Genomic DNA, 23114 nt, shown 5'->3' with positions numbered 1-23114 from the left:
TGAAACTCAATTTGTCAGCAACTCTTTGCTGATCAGAATTTTAGACTTAGTCGAAACTTTGGAAACTTAAGAAGCTTTGCAAACAGAATATGACCCCTAATACACTAGTTTCCAACTTCCCAGGGAAAAATGTATGACAGGCCTCATGATTCCAAATGCCTTGACCAATATCACAAAGCTTATATTGAATATGGAACCCAGTCAATAACGCTAAAATTCAGGGGCTTTGGCATTGCATTATTGTTTTGCTTAATTAAATATACCTGCTACATGTATTAGGGCATATATAATATACATGCTCAGGTTAAAGAATGACCAGAGGAATACCCTCGTTTCCACCACTGTTTTAGGAGACCATTGCCAATTCCAATGAGCTCCTTCCTGCTCTGTCCTGGTTCCTAAGGAGGAAAAATAACTCTGAACTTCATCATTACCCTCTTTCTTTATAGTTTTACCCTATACACATATATCGGGTGCTAAAAACACTTTAAGAGATGTTACCTAAGTATCTTCAAAGTTGAATTGGAAATACTGTTACTGAGCAACTGTAACTAGACGCGCTACACACAGCCGCTTTATCCACAGGTCCTACACTTGTGGGAGTGATCGATCTTACTTTCAACCAGATCGCTTAAAAGGGGTCTACATTTTTTTGTCACTCTCAGGTATAGTGTTTAATTTCGCATGTTTGGGGAACTCAGACAAGTGGAATTGTCCTCTGTAATACATATATTCTTGTAGGAATCCCTCTTTTTGCTCCGTGTTATGTTTGTGAGATTCATTCATGCTGCCAAGCTTTTTCCTGCTTATAAGCATTTGCACTCTATCTAGATTTTTAAAAAATGAACAAGGAGCCTATGAATTTTCTAACATAAGGTTTCTGGTACTTTTAAAAAAGTTGTTGACATTTATTGAGCACTTATTTTGTGTCAGGTACTATTTTAACACATTCACAGCCATGCATAGTTGTAATTAACTCATGCTAATTTTGAGCTCAGGGCCTTGTGAAGCGTATAGACATGGTGGATAGATGGGAAGGTCCATAGCATCCCTGCTCACTGTGAATTCCTGGTCTCTCCACTAGACACCAGCAGGACCCAACCTCTGGGTAGCAACAAACAGGTCTCCAGACATAGCCAAATGTCCCCTGGAGGACAAAGTTTCCCTTGGTTGAAAATCATTTTTCTATTCTAATATGTTTGCAGTGATTACATTCTGGGTAATTTTTCTTTTCCCACCTCATTTATTTCTAGTTAGTCTGCAATGAGTATCTGTGTATCTATCTTAATATACGTCCTCTATAATAAAAAAGTGACTATTAAAATACAATCATAGCACTATTTATGTAAAAAAAATATAGGCACATATTTTGAGCAAAGTCTTTTGAAAAATACTGTAGATAGAAGATTTATGGAAGACATGATGCGGGGAATTAAAAAGGAAATAGAGAAAAGTAGTTCTTCTAAGATAATTTAGCAAAAATTCATTTGCATGATGTGAGGGTGGTAATGTGTGGGCCAGAGAGAGTTTGATTTATGACCCAGGTGCACCCATCCGTGATGATCAAGTCCTTTGTTTAATGTTCTTATTAGATTTACCACGCTGGGCAGACTTGTGCTCCGAGCAGCACAAAAAGCTTTTCTCCATAGTGATTCCCTGCCAGTTGAGCTCAGCCTGAGCACCCCAGATCGTTCCCATTTCCCAAGCTGCAGGGACAAGTTCACTTTCTGCACTTCTTTCCAGGGACAAAATGTAATACCAGACGTCATCCATTTCATAGTGGTGGTGTTTTTATTCACCAGTTGTTGAGGGTGTGGAAATAGAGCCACTAACAGATGTTTTCATGAGGAAAACTTTCTAATATGGAAGTGGTATGTGAAATCCTGGGAATAATCAGTGATAGGATAAATAGTATAGCTGTCCTCTGGAACTCGTGGGGTTCCAGAACTCCCAGGATACTCAAATCCATGGATGTTCAAGTCCCTTTTATAAAATGGCATAGTGGCATAGTAATTGCAGATAGCCTACATACATTCTCCTGGTTTCCTTCCCTCCCTCCTTCCCTTTCTCCCTTCTTTCCTTTCTTTGTTCTCACTCTGTCCCCAGTCTGGACTGAAGTGCTGTCATCATAGCTCACTACAACCTCAAACTCCTGGGCACAGTGATCCTCCTCCTTCAGCCGTCCACGTAGTGGGGACTAGAGACACACAAAACTACACCAGATAATTTTTTTTTTTAAGAGATAGGATCTTGTTATGTTGCCCCAGCTGGTCTCAAACTCCCTGTTCCAAGCTATCCTCCCACTTCACCCACCCAAACTGCTGAGGTTACAGGTATAAGCCACCCTAGCTGGCCTCCCATATGCTTTAAATCATCTCTCAATCGCTTGTAATATCTAATACATTGCCTGTACATCGCCTCATTGGAGTAGATTCAGCACAGTACTCAGTGGAAGGCAAATTCAAGTTTCATTTTTTGGAACTTTGTGGATTTTTTTTCTTTGATTAATTTTGATCTGTGGCTAGTGGAATCCATGGATGCAGAACCCCTGGATACAGAGGGCTGACGGCACTTGTCAGAGACTCTGAAACTTCAACTTCTCTGCTGCATTTGAATCTCAGGCCTAGGGATGAAATCTGAAGAGGACCAGGGGACAGTTTCTTAGAGCAGGTGGAGTCTGGCCACAGACACACAGCATCGGAAAAGCTGTCCCCTCCCCCACAAGAAATACAAATTGTATGTTTATGTTTGAATATATACGCACGTGTGTGTATGTGTGTGTGACAAAGTACTGAAGCAGCAAAATTAGAGAAAAGCTCGACATTCCTGATGTGCTTGGAATGACAGATGTAAAAGCAACCCAGAATTAGACTCCCTTTTACAAAGCCAGAAAATGCGGTTCAACCATTGAAACATTTCAATCATGAAGGCACAAAGTAGGAAGCAAATTACTATTGTACTTTCAGGAAAGAAAAATAAAGTTAGGCAAGGTCTGCCTTTGAATCAAATAGTCATATGTAAAAAAAGCCCACAATAGTCACATGTCTAGCTGGCTTCCCGTTCTGGGGCTAAGCAGGTTGTCTGGCAGTTAATGATGGTACCAAACAGGGAGTATACAGTAGGCACCCAGCACTGTTCTAAGTGTTTTCCACAGTCTAGTTCATTGTTTTTCAACCTTTCTTTCTTTCTTTTTTTTTTTTTTTTAACTCACAGCACACTTGAACCTATAGTTATACTTCTGTGGCACACTTAAATTACATTGATCAGAAAAAAGAGTAAGAAAAGGAATATGCTTACTGTGCTTTGAACTTTTTTCAAAAATAATTTAATTAATGATCTTCAAAAATTTTCAAGGCACACCTAAGATCCTCTCACAGTACACCAGTGTGCCCTGGCACACCGGTTGAAAAGCACTGGTTTAACTCTTTTAACCCTCAAAACAACCCCAAGGAAGTTGATATTTCTATTTGCTTGGTGAGGACATGAAAATTTTGTGGCTAAAATTAACAGGCCAAAGTTTCATCCATCATTTTATTTTCCTTTTGCTCTTAATAACAACTCATTTGTTCCTACTCCTGAACTTCTTTTACAGATAGTTTTATAAATTTGGTATTCAAAATGGGCAGAATCATTTCGATAAAGATTGAGAAGAACAGAACACTCTGATTAATGTAATTATTTTCCAAATTAAACTGGCAGATCCAAAACAGTTCAGATTTTGTAGACAACCGCAAAAGATCATGACCCCAGAAACTCTCTCTCCTACCAGAGTTGTCTGCCTGTGCCAAAAATATAAATAAGGAAATGTGGATGTCTGTTTTCCTGAAAGAGCACCAATAGATTATGAGTCTGTGAGACTGAAATGGATAGATATTATGGCAAAACCATATGAAGTTTCTGTTTCTGCAGATTATAAACAGCCAACTGTCAATGATTTTATATGACTCACCTTAAAAGATTCTATCCTATTTTAATCCAGTGTGACTACCGAATTTAATTCTCTTAGTAAGTGGTAAAGGAGATGGGAGCAGTTACTAGAACGTAACCAGAAAGGTTTTCGTTCATGGTGTGCTTTAGTTACCACAGTAAATAAAGTATATCAAATTTTAATAAACTTTTCCTCACATATTCATCTAACATATTTCTTTCATATGTCTTGTGCTTATTTATTGATCTTAATACTATATAGACAGAGATAGTCATACATATTCAAAAGTCTTTGAGATACCCCCCACTCTAATAGAATATTTAACAGTATAATGGTAACACAGTACTTCAACTGTTGAACAACTTTCTACTTTACAGAATATCTCTTTCAAAATAGATTTTCACTGGTAAATGTAATATTCCATTATAAAATGATGGCATTTTCTTTTAGACTAAATTTGAGGAAGTCCCTGCTAAATTATTGAGAGGGCATTTTTCTGACTACCAAATAATGATTTATGTTTATACTCCAGCACTACTCGTATTCAATTTGACCTCTTAAATGAGGCAAAAGTGTGAGATATTCCGAAGGCCTGTGCCTGATTTATTCACTTGACACGTGGATTACTAGGATTGAATAGGGGGTTGAGGGCTTTGTAGGTGACCAACTTACCACCAACCTAGTGGTGATAGGTATGGATGTTTTAAGCATTTCTTCATTCTCACAATAACCAAATTCTGAAATAGTAGCATGTATAAAATTATGAAATATTTTTACAATGCTATATACACATGGTACATAACCAGAAAATAATGGTACAAGTGTGCTTGTTGGAAAATAATAAACCCACTTGAATAAATTCTGCACCCAATTGGGCAAACATCTATTAATTGCTTCCTCTGTGTAATGAAACAGGCCAACCACAGCACTCCGGGTGCTTCCCAGCCCTGCCATTGTAAGAGGCTGTGTACATGAACCAACCACTGGTAGGCGGCAGGACCAGACAAGAGCTATGAGCATAAAGTGAAAAAATGAGTAATTCTCACAAACACTGAGAAGTGTGAACAAACTTCTTTTATCCCAGGTAGGTACGATCTTGTTGGGTCCCTCATCTGTTGGCACTCCCATGCCTTGTCTCATGAGGGGGGCTGGCCAAGGGAGGGTTTGGCATTAGTTCTCCATTTGTACATATAAGCCCCATTCCTCCATAAATTGCAGGAGATAGGTTTCATGTTCTTCTGGCGGCTTGTCTGGAGCCTGCGCCTCGTAGAGCCTGGCTAACAGGCCCTCCTCTGCCAGCCGGTCATTCTCAGCGTGCTCTGAGTCCTGGTCGTAGCTAGACAGGGAAGATAGACACAGCCGGCCAGTCCGAGGGTCCCAATCAACCAGTGTCGCTGATGGCTCTTCCTCAGGCCCCTCTTCTGAGTCTGTGTGCTCCTGTGCCTGGGAGTGCAAGTCTCGGAGCTGCGGGGCGCGTGAGTACAGTGACATTGGTGGGTCCAATTGTGCCAGAGCTGCCCGATGCTCATATAAGCTTCCCCGGCCTGAAACCTGCTGCAGGCTGAGCGCTGGGTCTTCAGGCCCCGCACAACTGTCAGCGGATCTTACATCATATTCATACCCTAGGTCCCTTTTCTCCGTGGATGTGGTTCTGCTGGATGCCTCCTGCTGGGAGCGGGAAGCGCCTTTGGTGTTTTCCTCAGAGTCGCAGAGAATTTCCACCAAATGTGAGGCGTACCCTAAATGCTTCACCTCCTCTTCCCCCTGAGGGGGCTCAGGGTTCCGGCTGGGCTCGGGGTTATTAAGGTCCGATACATCACTGATGCTTTTCTCCAGCAAACCTGTATCCTTTTGAGAATTTTTAGAATCATCCAAAATACTGAGGCTGATAAAGTTAATCACGATTTTTTCAGCAGGCACAAAGAATCTTTTGTCAAATTCATTTCCATAAATCAAAATCTGCAAAGAGAAAAGAGAACAGTTTTTTACCTTTTCACTTCAGAGAAACATTCAAAACAACTGTTAGGTAGAATGTAGCATCTCCAGATAGTTACAAAGATCTGTCTACCCTGGCTCGGTGCCTATAGCTCAACCGGCTAAGGCGCCAGCCATCTACACCTAAGGTGACAGGTTCGAATCCCCAGCCCGGACCCGCCAAAACAACAATGACGGCTGCAACCAAAAAATAGCCGGGCGTTGTGGCGGGCGCCTGTGGTCCCAGCTACTTGGGAGGCGGAGGCAGGAGACTCGCTTGAGCCCAGGAGTTGGAGGTTGCTGTGAGCTGTAATGCCATGGCACTCTACCCAGTGGGACAGCTTGAGGCTCTGTCTCAAAAAAAAAAAAAAAGATCTGTCTACCCTTACCAACTCATAAACATGAAAGTTGTGCCTGGAATATATAGAAAAACCTCTCTCACTAGGAGGCCAGGCAGCCAAGACCTACACGAGGCCCACGGCAGTGAAAAGTAGCTCCCTGGGTGGGTGTTTCTCAGACGGAGGGTGGGTGTGCCTGCCCCCTCCTCTGGGCAAGTGGCTTAATTCCTTGAGACTTTTTAATTCTGTGAAGTCAGAGTCCTGGTCACAGGAAGAGCAGCAAAGAGGAGAGTGAGGTAATGGAATTCTTTTGTTGTTTACAGGACCCTTATCAATGAGCTGTGCTTGCCTGGGCTCTCAGCCCCTTTTGGGATATACTGTGGACGTGAAATGTGGATGGGCTTGAAAATGGCATAGAAAGGGAGAGAAACACACGAGTAGGGATTGTTTTACCCCCTACATCATTCCAATCGTGCTATAATAAGGCCAAAAAAGGAAATTCATCTGCTGGTTAATGGCTGATATCAAGTCAGGGAAGCCCCATGGAGACTGAAATATTGCTGGGAATGTGGAAGGTGCCTGTCATCTACGAGAGGGTCAGTTATGGGTTATGTTACAATCTTCATTGTCACTCTACCATGTAATTTCACTTAACATTACAAAATAAGACCCTCAGCCTCTCTCTTTTATAAAATTTCTGGTTTCAAAAAAAATCACAGCGAGTCAATTCTACTGTGAATTTCCCTCCCAGGAAAGGTCTCTTGATGCCACTAAGAAGCCAACTCTGAAACAGAGGCAGAATCAGGCAGAAATACCAGCAGAAAAATTTACAAATGGATGGACAGGAGCTGGTGTATGTTATTGTGTGCACACGGACATATTAACAGTTCCCGAGGAAACAGCTTTTATTGTTTAAATAAATATGCTCAGCCCTTGGGAACTGTTCAGCAGATGATTCCATAATATCAGGTTTATTTCTTCTATGTTCTTGCTCCTTGCCATGAATGATTAGGTCCTGGCTGTGCTCCTCACCTTCTCTCCCTGGATAACTGCCACAGTCCTCTAGCTGCTATTCTTGTTTCTCGACTTACTTCCCCCAAAGTTGTCCTGGAGTTTATGTCGAGTTAGACCTAAAACTTAATATTGACTGTGATGCGCCCAACTTTTTTTTTTTTTTTTTTGAGACAGAGCCTCAAGCTATCCCCCTGGGTAGAGTGCTGTGGCATCATAGCTCACAACAACCTCCAACTCCTGGACTCAAGCGAGTCTCCTGCCTCAGCCTCCCAAGTAGCTGGGACCACAGGTGCCTGCCACAACGCCCAGCTATTTTTTGGTTGTAGCCATCATTGTTATTTTGGTGAGCCCTGGCTGGCTTCAAACCTGCCACCTTAGGTGTATGTGGCTGGCACCTTAGCCCCTTGAGCCATAGGCACTGAGCCGATGTGCCCAACTTAAAGCCCTTTGTAAATTTCTCTTTGCCAGCAGAATAACCCCCTGGCCTCTTAGGATGGCTCCTAGCTCTTCCACTCTGGACCCTCCACCACCTGCTCCCTCACCAGGGGCCTCAGGGTGAAGCAGGGCCATGCAGTTCCACCCACCTCTGCCCCTAATGTTTCTTCTGACTGCACCAAGTGTCCTAACTCCTGCTCACCTCTTATTACCAAGCCCTGGCATGAGAACTGATACCCCATGAAGGGGGTTGGGAGCTTTGTGTACCCTTAGAATCCCCAGTGCCTGCTCTCATCTTAGCCTTCATGTATTATTAGAAATTCTAGTTCCCAACTACACATGAATTTCTAGAAGGATCATTAAATAAAATCTTTCAAAGCTTTGGAGTCTTTATCTTTGGTTATGTTAGTGAGCCAGTCCAGAAAGTGTTTTATAATTCACCATTTAAATCAATTGGAACTATATCCATCCTAGAGCTTTCTCTTCCATCCTCCCCCAGGTGTGTTATAATATAAATGATATGATATATGATATGATATGATATAACATAAAGGCTCCTGCTACCAAGCACTCACCAAATTTGCTGGGTGTCTCTCTTTGCCAACGTGAATATATCGGTAGATGGAATAGCCCATCACAGAAAAAAGAAACACCATAATGGATATGGGCAAAACATACCAGAAGATGATTTTAACCTTGAACTCTGAAGATGGATCTGGAAGAAAAAAAACAGATTAGGGGTTGGATAGTTGTGATTTGGTGTGGTGTGGAGAAAACTGGCTTTGGGCAGATCACTCACATTTAAGAACTCAGTTTTCTCACTTCTATGTTGACAAGCTTAAGCTAAATGTTATGGGAGGGGTCTCAGAATTCTTACTTTTCTCTGCCAATAAATGGTCTTAAGGAATCCTCTGGATGCACATCAAACCTTTACAGTAAGGATGCATCAGCACTCCAAGTCAGCAGATGTAACCAGTTTACACCTGTTCTGAACGTCATGCTGCTCTGGCCATTGGGTGCCTGATACTCAGGGCACTCACAGCACTTCTAACCAAACACCAAAACCCTCTTGTGAAGATCCCCTTGAAGCACCCCACTTTTCCACACCACTCATTTGACTCAGTCTTCCCCATCTATTCAATGGGGGACACAAATGTGTGGTGTCACATTTTACATGAATTACCAAACCATTCTTGCACTGGTTTGACAGACTTTCTGGGTAGGGCTGGAGCTTGGGGTATGTGGGTAGGGAGGTGGCTGGATCGGTGTGCTAAGAATGGCTGTTACCACCATTCTCAGTCTTGCTTATGATGTAGGCTCATGATGGGCAAAAGTCCACAGAGCAATGGAAAGACCTGGGGATAGTTTTGAAAATGTAGCTCTGGCTCACCATGGATTAGACTATATAGCTGATGACCAGAGCTCCTTGTGACTAACTTATGTTTGTTAAGCTACTATGTATGATGTACTTGGAAGTTGTGATGTATAACTTTATGTGTCAACTTGGCTAGGCCACGGTGCCCAGATATTTGGCCAATCATTATTCTAGATGTTTCTGTGAAGATATGTTTTAAAATGAGATTAACATTCAAATCAATAGATTTTGAGTAATGTGGACACATGTGGGAGTACTTAAGGCAAGAGTCATATCTCGGTGTGCTTGCATTGCTAGCAATAATGATTTAATAAGCTTAAAACCAATATTCAAGTATTATTTATAAGTTAGAAATTGAATTAAGAAAATGATTACAGAGGATGGGCAAGGGAAAACAGAAACAGGAGAGAAGTGGAGTTGAGAAACCCTAAACTCAGTGTACAATGCGCTGCCAGAGGCCTGGTGCCTTTAAAACTCAGGAAGAGTCTTGTTGAAACTTCACCCCTCCCCCAGCCCGCAGGTCTCTAAACAGGTGAGGCTGGCCTGCCGGCAGGGCTACTCACTCTGGGAGAATGAGTGCTTTTGTGGAGTTAGTTATGCAGAATGTTTAAACTTTGCTAAAGACGGCAAGATTTGCTCCAGACCAGGTGAGGATATAAAATATCTCTTTTCTTCTGTCACCTTGGAATGACCAGAAGTGTCTGTCTGTCTGAGCAAAAAGCTTCCTGAGTATTGTCACTCCTGTGCTCTGAATGTGGCCTCCTTGGGGTCTTCTCTGACATCCTGCTCTTGGATTGCTTTCATGGTTCCATGTTTTGCTTGTGTTAAAGATCATAAATACCTTAGAGCAATAACAGTAAAAAGTAAATCCATCCAATTAATGTAGTTAGTTAAAGAAATAGTATAGTTAGAAAAATGCAAGTGCCATTGCTTGCCTTTCCCTCGTGAGATTTATGATTAAAACAATGATGTAGGAAATGAAAATGGAGCTAGCCTGGGAGAGGACCCTGCATGCTGTGTTGATCCTTGTGAAGAAGGCAGGCGGTCTCCTGGCCCAGCTGTCTCTTAAACTTTCTCTTGCTTCTTGTCTCTTTAATTTTCCTTTGTCCTCTCATTTCTGCCAAGCCACTAGGAGGGAACCCATAGCTTAGTTGGGGCTGGCCCCCAACACAGTAAAGTAGATTGCCATCTATAATGTGTGTGGGCTTCATCCTATCAATTGCCAACTTTAGTAAAGAAAAAAAGACTGATGACCCTGAGGAAAAGGGCATTTTACCAGTAGACCGCGTTTGGACACAGAATGCAACATTGGCTCTTCCCTAGGTTGGCAACCTGCCCACCCTATACATTTTGGACTTGCCAGCCTCCACAATCCTGTGAGGTGACTCCTTACAATAAACAAATTCTCTTCCTCCCTGCCTCTGGCTGCCGGTAGGACCCGTTTCTTGCTGCCATTGCTGGGACCCTGTGTCGTGGCCCAAACCGAGCACAATGCCCCCCGAAAAGGGAAGTGGTAGGATTAAACCACCCCCAATCATTGGATATTTGGAACTTCGCTGAAAATTGGTATTGTTGGATTGGTAAATGTTGGGAAATCTACCTTCTTCCTTGTACTAACCAATAGTCAGGCTTCAGCAGAAAACTTCCCATTCTGCACTATTGATCCTAATGAGAGCAGGGGACCTGTGCCACAGGACAGGCTTGACTTTCCTTGCCAGTGCCACAAACCAGCAAGTAAAATTCCTGCCTTTCTAAATGTAGTGGATATTGCTGGTCTTGTGAAAGGAGCTCGCAGTGGGCAGGGCCTGGGAAACGCTTTTTTATCTCATGTTAGTGCCTGTGATGTGATCTTTCACCTGACAAGGCCTTTCAAAGATGATGAGATCACACGTGTTGAAGGAAGTGTAGATCCTATTTGAGATATAGAAATAATACTTGAAGAGCTTCCGCTTAAAAACGAGGAAATGATTTGGCCCATTACAGATAAACTAGAAAAGGAGACTATGAGAGGAGGAGAAAAACAACTAAAAGCTGAGTATGATATAATGTGCAAAGTCAAATCCTGGGTTATGGATCAGAAGAAACCTATTTGCTTCTATCGTGACTGGAATGACAAAAGAGATTGAAGTATTGAATAAACACTTGTTTTTGACTTCAAAACCAATGGCCTACTTTTGGTTAATCTTTCTGCAAAAAGACTACATTAGAAAGAAAAACAAATCGTTGATAAAAATTAAGGAGTGGGTGGACAAGTCTGACCCAGGTGCCTTAGTCATTCCTTTTAGGGAGGCCTTGGAATTCAAGTTGCAAGAATTGAGTGCTGAGGAGAGACAGTAGCGAACACGACACAGAGTGCTTTGCCAAGGGTCATTAAGGCTGGCTTTACAGCACTCCAAATAGAATATTTTTTCACTGCAGGCCCAGATGAAGTATGTGCATGGACCATGGGGAAAGGGACGAAGGCTCCTCAGGCTGCAGGAAAGATTCACACAGACTTTGAAAAGGGATTCATTGTGGCTGAAGTAATAAAGTATGAAGATTTAAAAGAGGAAGTTTCTTTCTTTTTTCTTTTTGCAGTATTTTTGGCCAGGGCTGTGTTTGAACCTGCTACCTCCAGAATATGGGGCCGGTGCCCTACTCCTTTGAGCCACAGGCACCACCATCTTTTTTTTTTTTTTTGAGACAGAGTCTCACTTCGTTGCCCTTGGTAGAATGCTGCGATGTCACACCTCATAGAAACCTCAGACTCTTGGGCGTAAGTGATTCTCTTGCTTCAGCCTCCCAAGTAGTTGGGACTATAGGCACCTGCTGCAATGCCCACCTATTTTTAGAGATAGGGTCTCACTTTTGCTCAGGCTGGTCTTGAACCCATGAGCTCAGGCAATCCACCTGCCTCGGCCTCCCAGAATGCTAGGATTACAGGCTTGAGCCACTGTGTCTGGCCCAAGAGGAAGGTTCTGAAAATGCAGTCAAGGGTGTTGGAAAGCACAGACGACAGGCAGAAATTACAGTGTTGAAGATGGAGATATTGTCTTCTTCCAATTTAATACACCTCAACAACCAAAGAAGAAATAAATTTTAGTTATTACTTATGAAAATGTAGAACTCCCAAAAGGCATATAATTTTTTAAAATTAGAATTTCTGAAAACTGAAGGGAAAAATGAAGTTGGGGAAATGAGAATCTTCTACAAACAAATTATTTTTGTTTTAAAATTAAAATATCGTGTATCTCCAGTGAAATGCAAATTCACTAAATGTGAACCACCTTGCTTTTCGTGTGATGAAGACTCTACTCCAAATTGTAGAAGTTTTCAGGAACCCTATTACTCTCATGACACTTCATTAATCTCTATCAAGTATGTCAAGCCTGACACATTTGACAGTGAGGACAATGTGGCTTGCTCCTTTTTGAATCTACAGATAAAGCATGTTTTACAACACTCCAGATGTTTACCCTCAATAAAACATTTGACCAAAAACAAACAAACAAACAAACAAACAAAAAACCCCCGAATTCTCTCTGTATCTCTCTCAAACAACACATAGAACTAATAGGCAACTTATATACCTATCCGTAGATACATATAGGTTCTGTTTAATCCAAAAAGAAGAATCCTGACAAATACAGAAGTAGAAAAAGGACCAGCTTTAACACACAAGTCTTAGCCGGTTCCTTACACTAATAAAAGCAGCAAGAGTGTGATGGAACATTCTAATCCATGTGGCTTTTGGATGCTTTTGATGCCTGGGCCTGAGAGAAAGCAGCGGAGTCCCTCCCGGTTAACTACTGTCCATTAAAGACTGAAAACAGCTGTGTCTGGAGGGAGGGCCGTCAACAATAGCTGGTGCAACTGTAGAAGTTTTTCAGGAACCCTATTACTCTCATGACACTTCATTAATCTCTATCGAGTATGTCTGACACAGTTGACATTGAGGACAATGTGGCTTCCTCCTTTAAACAAGTGCGAAGCTCACAACTCAACATCCCTAACAGCAGTATCTTTAACCACCACTTCCCAGCACCTCAGCGCAGAAGAGGATGAGGAGACAAATGACGGAGAGAGAAGCAACTGTGAGGGCAAGGGTGTAACCCCAGATCCGCTGATCCCAGGCTGCCGTGCCAGGTCAGTAGGGGGGTCTGAATGCAACTGGAAAAAGCCTGTAATGAATATTCCCAAGGAGCAGCAAAAATAGCTCCATTTTACAGTGTTTTTTATAATACTTTGCTTCTAACGATACAACTGTCTGATGGTCTTGAAGACCACACAGAACTTCTATTGAACAGAGTGATTGCAATTCCAAAGAAGAAAAAAGATGTGAGTCAAAGTTCTTGTTATTTCACAAGGCAGGTGGCTGTGTGGCCGTGGGAGGATTGTTGGCCGTGGACTCTAGGACCCGTACTGGCAGATCTCCAAGGGGGTGAGAACACTCCCCAACAGCCTCCCGGCTCAGTGGCAGAGTCCCAGCCTGCTCACTCATTTCTGGTCTTTTTTGTCTTTGCCTCAACTTGTTTCTATTAGACGTGTATTTGTGAAAACCTTGTCTAAACTGCTCTCCTCCCTTCTAGTTTCAGTAGATTTCCTTCTTCAGACTGGCTGAGTTTTCTAGAAAAGCTTACCTTTCAAGGTCCTGACACACTGCTTCTCCGAAGGCCGGGTGGGGCGGGGGAGCCCTGGGACGAAGGCCTCCACGTGGACGCAGTACTGGGTGTCCGGCTCCAGCCAGGTGAGCACCAGCGTGTGGTTGGTCACACATTGGGACCACTGGGACAGGGAGTTGTGAACAGTGGTTAGAGCCACAGATTTCTGGGACCACCCCAGACAAATAACTCTAGACCAAAACGAAAGACTGAGATACCTTTTAATCCTTCACTGTCATTATAAACTTTTTTTTTTTCAGCAACAGTTTCAATATTCCCTTTTCCTTTAGCTCAGCAGAACATGGTCAAGAGCTCGACAATTCTCAGCAAAAACACCTGATAGGGTTTTTATTCAACCTGGTCCTGTGTTCTTGGTAACATTGTTTTTTAATTCTTGGAGAGTGATGGATGTTATACGAGTGAAAATTCTCCGTCAGAGTCAAGTGTGTGGGGAGGAAATCTTCAGGATTCTGACAAATGTATAGCTATTTGGGAGACAGGTAGTGAAAGAAAGTTGGCCAGACACCAAATGGCATGGTCACAGCAACCCCCTTCGCATACTCCTGGAAATCCTCACACCCCCACAAGAGTTCAGCTGTCCTGGGAGGACAGCTAGTGATAGAAAGCAGGTCAGAGACCAAATGGCATGGTCACAGCAGCCTGATGAAGTGATTTAAAGCCCCTGTTCCTGGGAAGCATCAAGACCTCCTACCGGGTCCTGTGGAAGGCAGTGATTCTAAAATCAGTCTTGGACACAGCATCATTCACTCTGTAGGGAAGAGGACTCCCCTCACTTCCTATGACCCCTCCCACATTCCCACTACACTAATAAAAGTCCCTTGAAACGGTGTGAGGGGGGCTGACTTCTGTTGAGACTCCATCCTACTCCTTTAAAATAAAGCCTGTCCTTCATCCCTGGACTCGCCTCCTGGTTTCCTTGCAGACCCTGTCTGTACTCTATCCCTAAACTTTTCAAAGTGTGCAATGGCTCTCCATTCCAGTAACGACATCACACTCTGTTAACAGAGAGTTTCTATAAAGAAAATCTAAAGTCAGGTCTGTAAATTTTCATGGCATCTCTTTTGAATATCATGTCTTCCCTGATTCACATGCAGAGACTCAAAGCATCAGGGCTGTTTGTTCTAGCATTGGCTACAAAAGTACATAGACTGGCTATTCCATTCCGTTTCAGGCTTACCATTCTATTTGATCTAGTATTGCGAATGGACACGTTATACTTCAGATTGGAGTATATTTGTTGCATAGAAACAGAACTGTCTTCTGGATTTCTTTTCCACTTCTCTGGAGGTGTCAGGAAAATGGACATGGACTTCTCATCAGTGGTCAGAGCAACCTCTGGAGGGCCGATTTGCGCTTAAAGGGGAGGGGAGAGGGTATTGTCACGTTCAGATGTAGAAATCACCTCAGATGAAGCCATAGTGTAATCCTACTCAGTTCAAAGCCCTAAAACCTACCCTCTTACAGGAGATGCCTCAGAATGTCCTATAGTGGGCCTGAGTTACGCCAGATCTTGAAATAATCATTTCACATGTCCCAACAACAATGCTAAAACAGTCAGCCCGGGTGTTGTATTTACTTAGTCACATGGATAAACAGGACTGGATGACGGTAAATACCATCAGAACTGTTGGTGACTTGAAAAGTTGGTGATATAAAAACATAAACATGATTTGATAAGTGGAAAAATCAGAGGTGTGATTAGAATGATCTAAAACTGAGGTCAGCAATCTTTTATGATGGATATTCAGGCAGTACATATTTTTGGCTTTGCAGGCCAAGTGATCTCTCTTGTGACTACTCTACTCTGGTTGTAGCACAGCAGTCATGGATACCTATGGAAATGCACGAGTGTGGCTTGTTTTCCAATAAAATTTATTTATCAGTAGACATCAAAATTGCAATTTCCTGTACTTTTCACTTCTTCTGATTAAAAAAAAAAGGCCAGGCATTGTGGCAGGCACCTGTAGTTCCAGCTACTCCGGAGGCTGAGGCAAGAGTATCGCCTAAGCCCAGGAGTTAGGCTGCTGTGAGCTATGTGATGTTGTGGCACTCTACCGAGGGCAAGAAAGTGAGACTCTGTCTCTAAAAAAGAAAAAAAAAAACCCAACTATTAAAAAAATAAATGCTATTCTTAGCTCTTTCCCTGTAGAAAAACAGAGATAGGGTAGGGAGGTTAAATTTGGTCCAAGGGCTATAGTTCTCTAACCCCTGACCTGGAAGAGCTCCAGAGCCTAGGAAGCACTTGTAGAGTTCATTGTGGTAGCCCTGAGTGGGTCCTTCCTGGCCCAGGTAGTTACAGAACAAAAGATGTCAAAATTATAAAAGCAAACCCCAGGAAGAATCATCTTAATTCTGATTACAACTGGAAATTATATCATCGCACTACCAAGTTTATCAAGAAAGGACTTAGTTGGATGATCAGAACCATCTTGAAACAATCTTACGGGCACATGTCAATGATTTTTAAACCCACAACATTAAAGAAATCTTTTAGTTGTTCCTGAAATTACAGAGCCTCCAATAAATAGTAAAACAAAACCAAAATTTGCTGTTATTAGCTTCTAGCGTCAATTTTGGATCCGGAGAGATCTTAGAGATCATCTACCCAAACATTTCGCTCTAAAGATGACACTCTGGGAAGCAGTAAGGTGACGCATCTTAGCCTGGTCACTCAACCTGCTGGTACAGAACAGACCCAAGCCGAGCATCTTTCTCTGGGACACCCTGTTTATGAGCCACACCAATAAACCAGGAGGTCAGGTTAGTTTGACAGTAATACATGTTTAACCATTGTGGCAATCGCATTACTTACTTTCTACAAAAGGATAGAATCGACCAGTTTCAGCCCATTTGGAGCAATTTGTTTCCCAAATGGCTTTAACTTTGGCATAATATTGGTGCTCATAGTCAGAAGTTTCAACAGAAAGATCACAGTAGGTCCTATTGATATTTCTGCATTCGGATTTATTCAGCCATCTCTTTTGCCCATATCTGCTAAGAAAGAAACTCTGAATTAATAATGAGGTACCCTTTACTATTAAAATAAACCCCAGTCATTATATAAAACTGAATGGAACTGAAGACCTTCCCTTTAGAAAAACAAAAGTGCCTGTCATTGAGATAAAAAAGAATCCATTTTGCTGCTGGCATTTTTTTTTTTCATTAGCTGTCAGGAACATGAGTCAGAGTTTCTGTAATCACCTTTCTTTTCTGTAAGTTATAATGGGGATGGTGCATTCTGAAAGCATGTATTTTATCTTTATTCTTTGGCTACAGTAACATTTTTACATATTGTCTGATCTATTCTGCTAGGAATTATCTACGGAAGTTTTTCGTCCACCCTGTATGTACGAAGTCCGCTTGATGGGTTGTTTTATGAACAATTAGTCATTTCTTTTTCTTAGAAGAGAAATTATGTTGTCACTTTCATAGAATTAAAACATCTGCTAGGCATCAAGAGTTCTGAGGAACATTCAAGGGGTTGGCGTGCATATAAAACCCGCATTTCCAATAGTTACAGTGAGGATGCTGATGATAATAATGGTACCGATTAGTTCCTCACTGAGCTGATGATATTGAATGATAAAAAAATGATATTGATTAGGTCGATAACACCTATTTTCTTTTTCTTTATTAAAAACACAGCATTCAGAGCAAATAGAAAGAAAGAAATATTTTTAGCCCTTGTCGGGTGGGAGGGACTCAGATGTAGACTTTGGGTGACAGGGGATGAGCCGGTGAAACAGACAGAGCTGCGTGGGAGGCTGCTGAAGGGATTAAGGCAGGGTGCTGAGGGGCAAGCCCAGAGGCATGTCTGGAGGGAGTGGGGAGAAGGTGACAGGGTTAGAGTGGCAGCGTGGGGAGCAGTTGAGAGGACACTGGGGAAGATGCAGGTGGCTTGGACAAGGATGGTGAGAGTAGAAAGAATGAGGACAGATCCATTAGGTGATCGGACCTGGTGATTGAGTGCATGCAGGAGATTAGGGACAGGAAGGAGGTAAGGAAGACGTCGTTTCCTGTCTGGGGCAGATGGGTGGAACAGTGGTGACATTTTCCAAGACAAGGAACACTGAGGAAGAGTGGATTTGGGGGTTGGGGTGGGGAAGGAAGATAATGTGCTGAGTTCTGATGAAGCAGGAGCTACTCAAATGCAGATGCCCAGCGGGCCCAGGGGCTCGGGGAAATGGCACAAAATGTCCACTGAAGGCACAGGCATGAATGGATTCTCCATGGAGACCAAGCCACATTTAGGGTAAGAATTCAGGAGCATTATGATTTAAGGGTTGGATACAAAATAGATCTGGAAATAGCAGCTAAAGAGAAAAGGGAGAAAACACATATCACAGAAGTTAAGGGGAGAGTGTGTGACTCCGGCTGAGGAGGAGGATACATCAACTGTGTCAAGTATTGGCAAAGCTTCAGGATGCCAGCTCCTTCACAATATAGCCACGGATTTCTGACTGTCAGTGCATACCCGCTAAAAACATTAGGGATACAGTCAGAGCTTATGGACCAACTTCTCCATCCAAATGACCACCATTGCTTATGGATTTCCAGAATTTTTTTAACCATAGTCTATGGGGAAAAAGTACACTTTACATTGTGACTCAGTACACAAACACATATGTGTGTGTGTGTGTGTAACATACTACAACAAAAGTTTTACAACATAATATTTAAACCTTACTACATGTTTTTTTCCGTTCCACTTTACACCATCCCATTCCTTTCCATTGAAATCACGTTAGCTATGTACCTCAAAATTGATTTCATAACCTGTCAACAGGTCTTAACTTGTGGCTTGAAAAATATTGCCATTGCCTATGTGATCCTCCCTCCTCAAACTTCCTCACTCTGCCAAGGGCAGGGCAGCTTTCCATGACAGATAGTGATGAAAGAGAAAATACTGTTGACCAAATTCTGAACAAAATAAATGATGACCAGAATTAGTCAATAAATGTTTCAGTAATGATGTTTGTATATAACAAAAAGTCATGTGGGGTCCTCCTTATTATTGTAACAACCCTAGGAGGTAGTTGGCATTATTGTACCCCATTTTACAGATGAGGAAACTGAGGGGTTAAGGGATCCACTCAAGTTCACATGACTAATACAAGGAATCTCTGGGAGATGAAACACTTCTCCCTCATGTCAAAGCTTATGATTTTAGTGCTACTTCCTATTGCCTGCATTCAATTCTTTTGGTGGATATAATTTAAACTTTTGTTAAATTTTCATCTTGGAAACACACTGCACTCAAAAAGTGTAAAAGTTTAATAGTAACCTGCTCCGCCTGGCTGTGAACTGGGAACTGTCTGACCCCAGAGCTGAGCCTGCAGCCCCATGACAGTGAAATGCGCCACCCTTTATTCCTATTCCCTTTCATATGCATGGGCGTGTAAGAACTCTGTCACCTCAAGCTTCTTTTTAAATACACAGTTTCGAAATGTGCACAATTTAAATTATCTACTCTCACAGAGCAGCGACGATGACTGTCTATTTTTGCAAAACCCTTTTTGAATCACATACAAATGCAAAGGACAGAACAAGCTCTTTGCTCCACCGAATGGAAAAGGAGGCAAGGGCACGCTCCCAAGCCATTTCTCTTTGCAGAGTGATGCCTCATTTCCTGTCAACACCAGCTCCTGAGAAACTTTTGGAAGGGAGAATGTGGTTCTAGATAAATGAGGGTGCGGTGAGTAGCTGCTGACATCTCCCATTGGCTTTAGTGGACAGAATTTTTTTTTTCAAAGACTAACATGACTTTATTCTTCTTTGTAAATATGGTAAATATTTTTTAATTCAAACAATTCAGAAAAGTATAATCAAAAAAGAAATAAATCGCCCTAAAACCCACTACCCTGAGACATTTGGTTGTATGTGTGTGTGATTCTGAGCAATGTGTCACTCCTACACATAAACAGAAGAATGACCAGATAGTAGAAAAGACAAAAAGTAGATTGTATCATACGTATGGTTTTAATAAAAGTAGCAAATATAATTTGATCTGAACTTTAATAGAAAAAAAAAGAAGTGAAATTAAAGGAATTGGTGAAGTTCAAATGTTTCATTACCACAAAAGATACTTGTTCCTAAAAAAGCTTTTAAATTAAGAAAATGGTTTATGAAAAATAGCAATAATAGCAATATTATTTTAATTATTAAAATAATAAAATATTTTCATTTTGGATCACATTTTATGGGTTCCTGCTGTGAAGATCAGTACGCTGATAGTTCTTCCCAACTTCTGATTTGTTATATTACTGTTTAAATTTGAATATTTACCAGAATCTTTCCCATCACTATTTAATCTTAGTTCTACATTTAGATGAATTCAGGGCATGCCACCATTTTTTTTTCTATGCTTGTGTCCTTACTAAGTTCTTTTGAATTCATTTTTGGATCTATGTTAGCTGAATATCATCTTTAGCTAGTGGTTCCCCCACCCCTGAAGGTCTCTGGGAAATGATATTCTGAGTTCCCACCTGTGTGTAAATATCTGTCTAGTGAACCTAATAAGAGTCTAAGGTCTCACTTGTTTTTTTCTTAGAAGATGTATTTTGCCAGGCAGAAATTCCCCTTTTCCCAACTTGAGTTCTCCTTTTGCTATAATGGCCACAAATCGTTTGATTTTCTTAAACTTTAGTTACTTCTTTGGGATATGTGTTTGTTTTTATTAGATTTTTTTTCTAGACATACCATGTATTTATAACATGTAATTCCAAAAAGTCTTTCTTATCTGTTCAACCACTATTATCCTTGAGCTATAACAGGTTTTCATTTTAATAGAATATTTTTATTTCCCAGCTTTTTCCTAAGCTCTACCCACTTGCTTAACAAAGAAAAATTCTCCCTGATGTCTTGGAATCTCTTCTTTCACTGTTTTCTCTTCTGTGAGTTTTATCTTTAGAGATTGTTTATGGGCTATCATAGAACTGTGGACAATGACTTGTCTGAAATCTCTTATTTCCATGGGAAACTTTTGAGAAACTTTTGACTTATGTTCTTTTTTCCTCTTTCCCCCTTCCAGTAACTAAGGATCGGAGCTAAACCAGGTTCTTTGCGATTGCTACTCTCTGAATGGGGCTGGCCGGCTGCTGAACAGGCAAATGGGAGTAGAGGCAGGCCTGAAGTAATGAGCTTTCTCCCCACCACTCGGAATTTCTGTTACCCTTTCCCTGAATCTATTATTCCTTGGCTGGGCAGCTCGTGCACCCTCCGGTTTTGGGTTGCAGGATGCTGGTGTACTCAGGGCACGCTCCTCAGGCCATGACCCCTGGGCTCCCTCCCTTCCTTCTGCACCTGTCTCCTGCCTGCTTCCCTGGGGGCTGTGACAGGGCACTCAATGGAAATGTCCCTTGTCCCTCATTTCTGTTTCAGCTCCCCCTTTTCTGACATTCTGTGGCATCCAACTAGGGCCCCATGGGGACATTTCCTCAATTCTGATCGTGGCAATTCCCTCAATATCTACACTTTAGGATTGTTAGATGGGCCTCTTTGTACCGTGACACTTACTCTTGTGACATTATTTCCTGTCACTGGTGTTGGGAAAGCATAGTTTTGCTGCCAGCTTCTGCAGCTGTTTTCCTTCAGATTCTACTAGATTGGGCTTCTATACTTCAGAGTCTGTGGTTTGGGGTTACGGCGCTTCCTTTGTTTCTCTGACGATGGGTGTTGTCTAACTGTTTTACATTCTTTCTTGCTTGTAATGAGTTTTGAAGGTAGCTGTGACCTTTACTAGCAACAGCTGATTGCCCAGGATTCTGTGCTGTTTCACTAAGTCTAAGAATGTCTTTAATTCTAAAACGCTTAGACGTTTCAGAGAAGATGGATTGCCTTGTTTGCTCAGCCACATAATAGTGTTTTGGCCAACTTCATTTCTCCAGGTACATAACTTCCCCTTGCCTGAGCACCCAAGACTTCTCTCACCACCAAGAAACTGTCTTATAATTTAATCTAACAAAACCTATCAAGAAAATTTAATGAAATATCAAAAACGTTTCTCTTTTTCAAACACATATTTAAGAACATAGATGGTTTCTGTTTGCACAATTAACAGGAGTCTGAGTCTTGTGTTTGTAAATTAGCCAAAAGGAAAAGCACCAACTTACATGAAGTACTGCACAGTGTAAGTAACTTCAACTCCTTGTAGACCCTCTGGTGGATTCCACTGTAGGACATTCTTCATGTTTATGGATAAGAAGGTGATATTTGTAGGTTTAGGCAAACCACCAGAGACACAGGGAACTGAAAGAGGAGTAGAGAGGAATGGAAGTCTTAGTGGAGAGGGAAAACATGACCCTGCAGTAGCTAGTCTGCAGAGAGGGGCCCCCAGGAACCATGCTTCCCAGTACACAGGCCTGTGGGCCTCCCAAACTGAACCTGAGCTGACCCTGTGACTTTTTTCAGACAAGAGAATGTGACAGAAATGATTCTGGGACTAAGTTTTAAGGTGGCCTGGGAGCTTCCACTTTTGCCCTTTTGAGATCCCTAAGTGGTCACATAAAACAACAGCTATAATAGGAGCTATAACAATAGCTATAACCATGCTGGGGTTATAGCTGGAGAACATGTCAAGAGGTCAAATGAAGAAGGATAGCTCAGTTGTCCCAGTGTCTAAGCTGAACCCAACTTTCTAACTAAGAGGCCACAGTGAAGTCATTGTGATCATTTCAGTCCCATCTGCCATAGATTGTAGTTACATGAGAGACCCTGAGCATGACCAGCAGAAGAATTATCCAGCAGAGCACCAGTTACTTTCCAAAATCATAAGAAATAATAAAATGTTTTAATCCACTAAGTTTTGGGGTAGTTTTTGAATTACCAGCAGAGAACTGAAATGATTTATTTATTAGGTATAGAAATAAAATTTAGAATAGATGCCCCTGACAGGCCAGAGTTTAAGAGGTTGGTTTGGGGTTGGCTTTACCAAAGTCTGTAATAAAGTAATAATGAGAAAAGAAATCAGTGAAAAAAAGGCAATGTATTTAACAAAACAGCAATACGTTTACATTAAAAAGAATTGAAAAGCTACCAAAAAAATTATAAAAGGAAAGTGGAGGAAACTTTCTTATAAAAGAAAAATAGATTATCTTCAAATTAAAATGAATGAAGAAAAATTCAGTGATAACATATGAAAATCAAAATATTAATTGAAAATATTGGAATGATCACAAAATACTGAGTGATTAATAATTGGATTTCATGGAGAACTTATTTTCTCACAAATATGCCTATTATAGTCAATGAACTTGGAAAATATGGAATTTTAATATTGCAAATCTAACTTAGGAAATAAAATTTAGCTTAGTCACTGAAGACTGTTTCAATCTTAGCCTAAGTCTCATAATTCTTGTGTAAATTAGCTGAGACTAATGTCAGAGAAAGGA

At 41.5% G+C, this 23114-nt stretch overlaps 1 protein-coding gene and 1 pseudogene across 3 annotated transcripts in view; one reads left to right on the top strand and one right to left on the bottom strand.

The window, feature by feature from the left end:
• Positions 1 to 3528: 3528 nt before the first annotated feature.
• The window catches only part of IL20RA (interleukin 20 receptor subunit alpha), a 41572-nt gene continuing 21986 nt past the window's right edge, over positions 3529 to 23114 (bottom strand). Inside the window, exons 2-7 of one of the 3 annotated variants that reach the window (XM_023513538.1) lie at positions 21837 to 21972; positions 16538 to 16719; positions 14903 to 15078; positions 13684 to 13828; positions 8265 to 8404; positions 3529 to 5887 (exon numbers count right to left, since the gene is read on the bottom strand). In XM_023513538.1, coding sequence (XP_023369306.1) covers positions 5099 to 5887; positions 8265 to 8404; positions 13684 to 13828; positions 14903 to 15078; positions 16538 to 16719; positions 21837 to 21972 — 1568 coding nt within the window. In that variant the 3' untranslated portion in view covers positions 3529 to 5098. Of the gene's footprint in view, positions 5888 to 8264; positions 8405 to 13683; positions 13829 to 14902; positions 15079 to 16537; positions 16720 to 21836; positions 21973 to 23114 lie in introns of those variants that run through there. The other 2 variants (XM_012805444.2, XM_012805445.2) reach the window with 2 other exon arrangements.
• LOC100941973 lies at positions 10556 to 12139 on the top strand (annotated as a pseudogene).

Source organism: Otolemur garnettii, unplaced genomic scaffold, assembly GCF_000181295.1.
Source record: "Otolemur garnettii isolate 467f Iridium unplaced genomic scaffold, OtoGar3 scaffold00042, whole genome shotgun sequence".
Classification (NCBI taxonomy): domain Eukaryota; kingdom Metazoa; phylum Chordata; class Mammalia; order Primates; family Galagidae; genus Otolemur; species Otolemur garnettii.
Note: the sequence above shows the minus strand (reverse complement) of the source record. Positions and strands in the feature narration are given on the sequence as shown.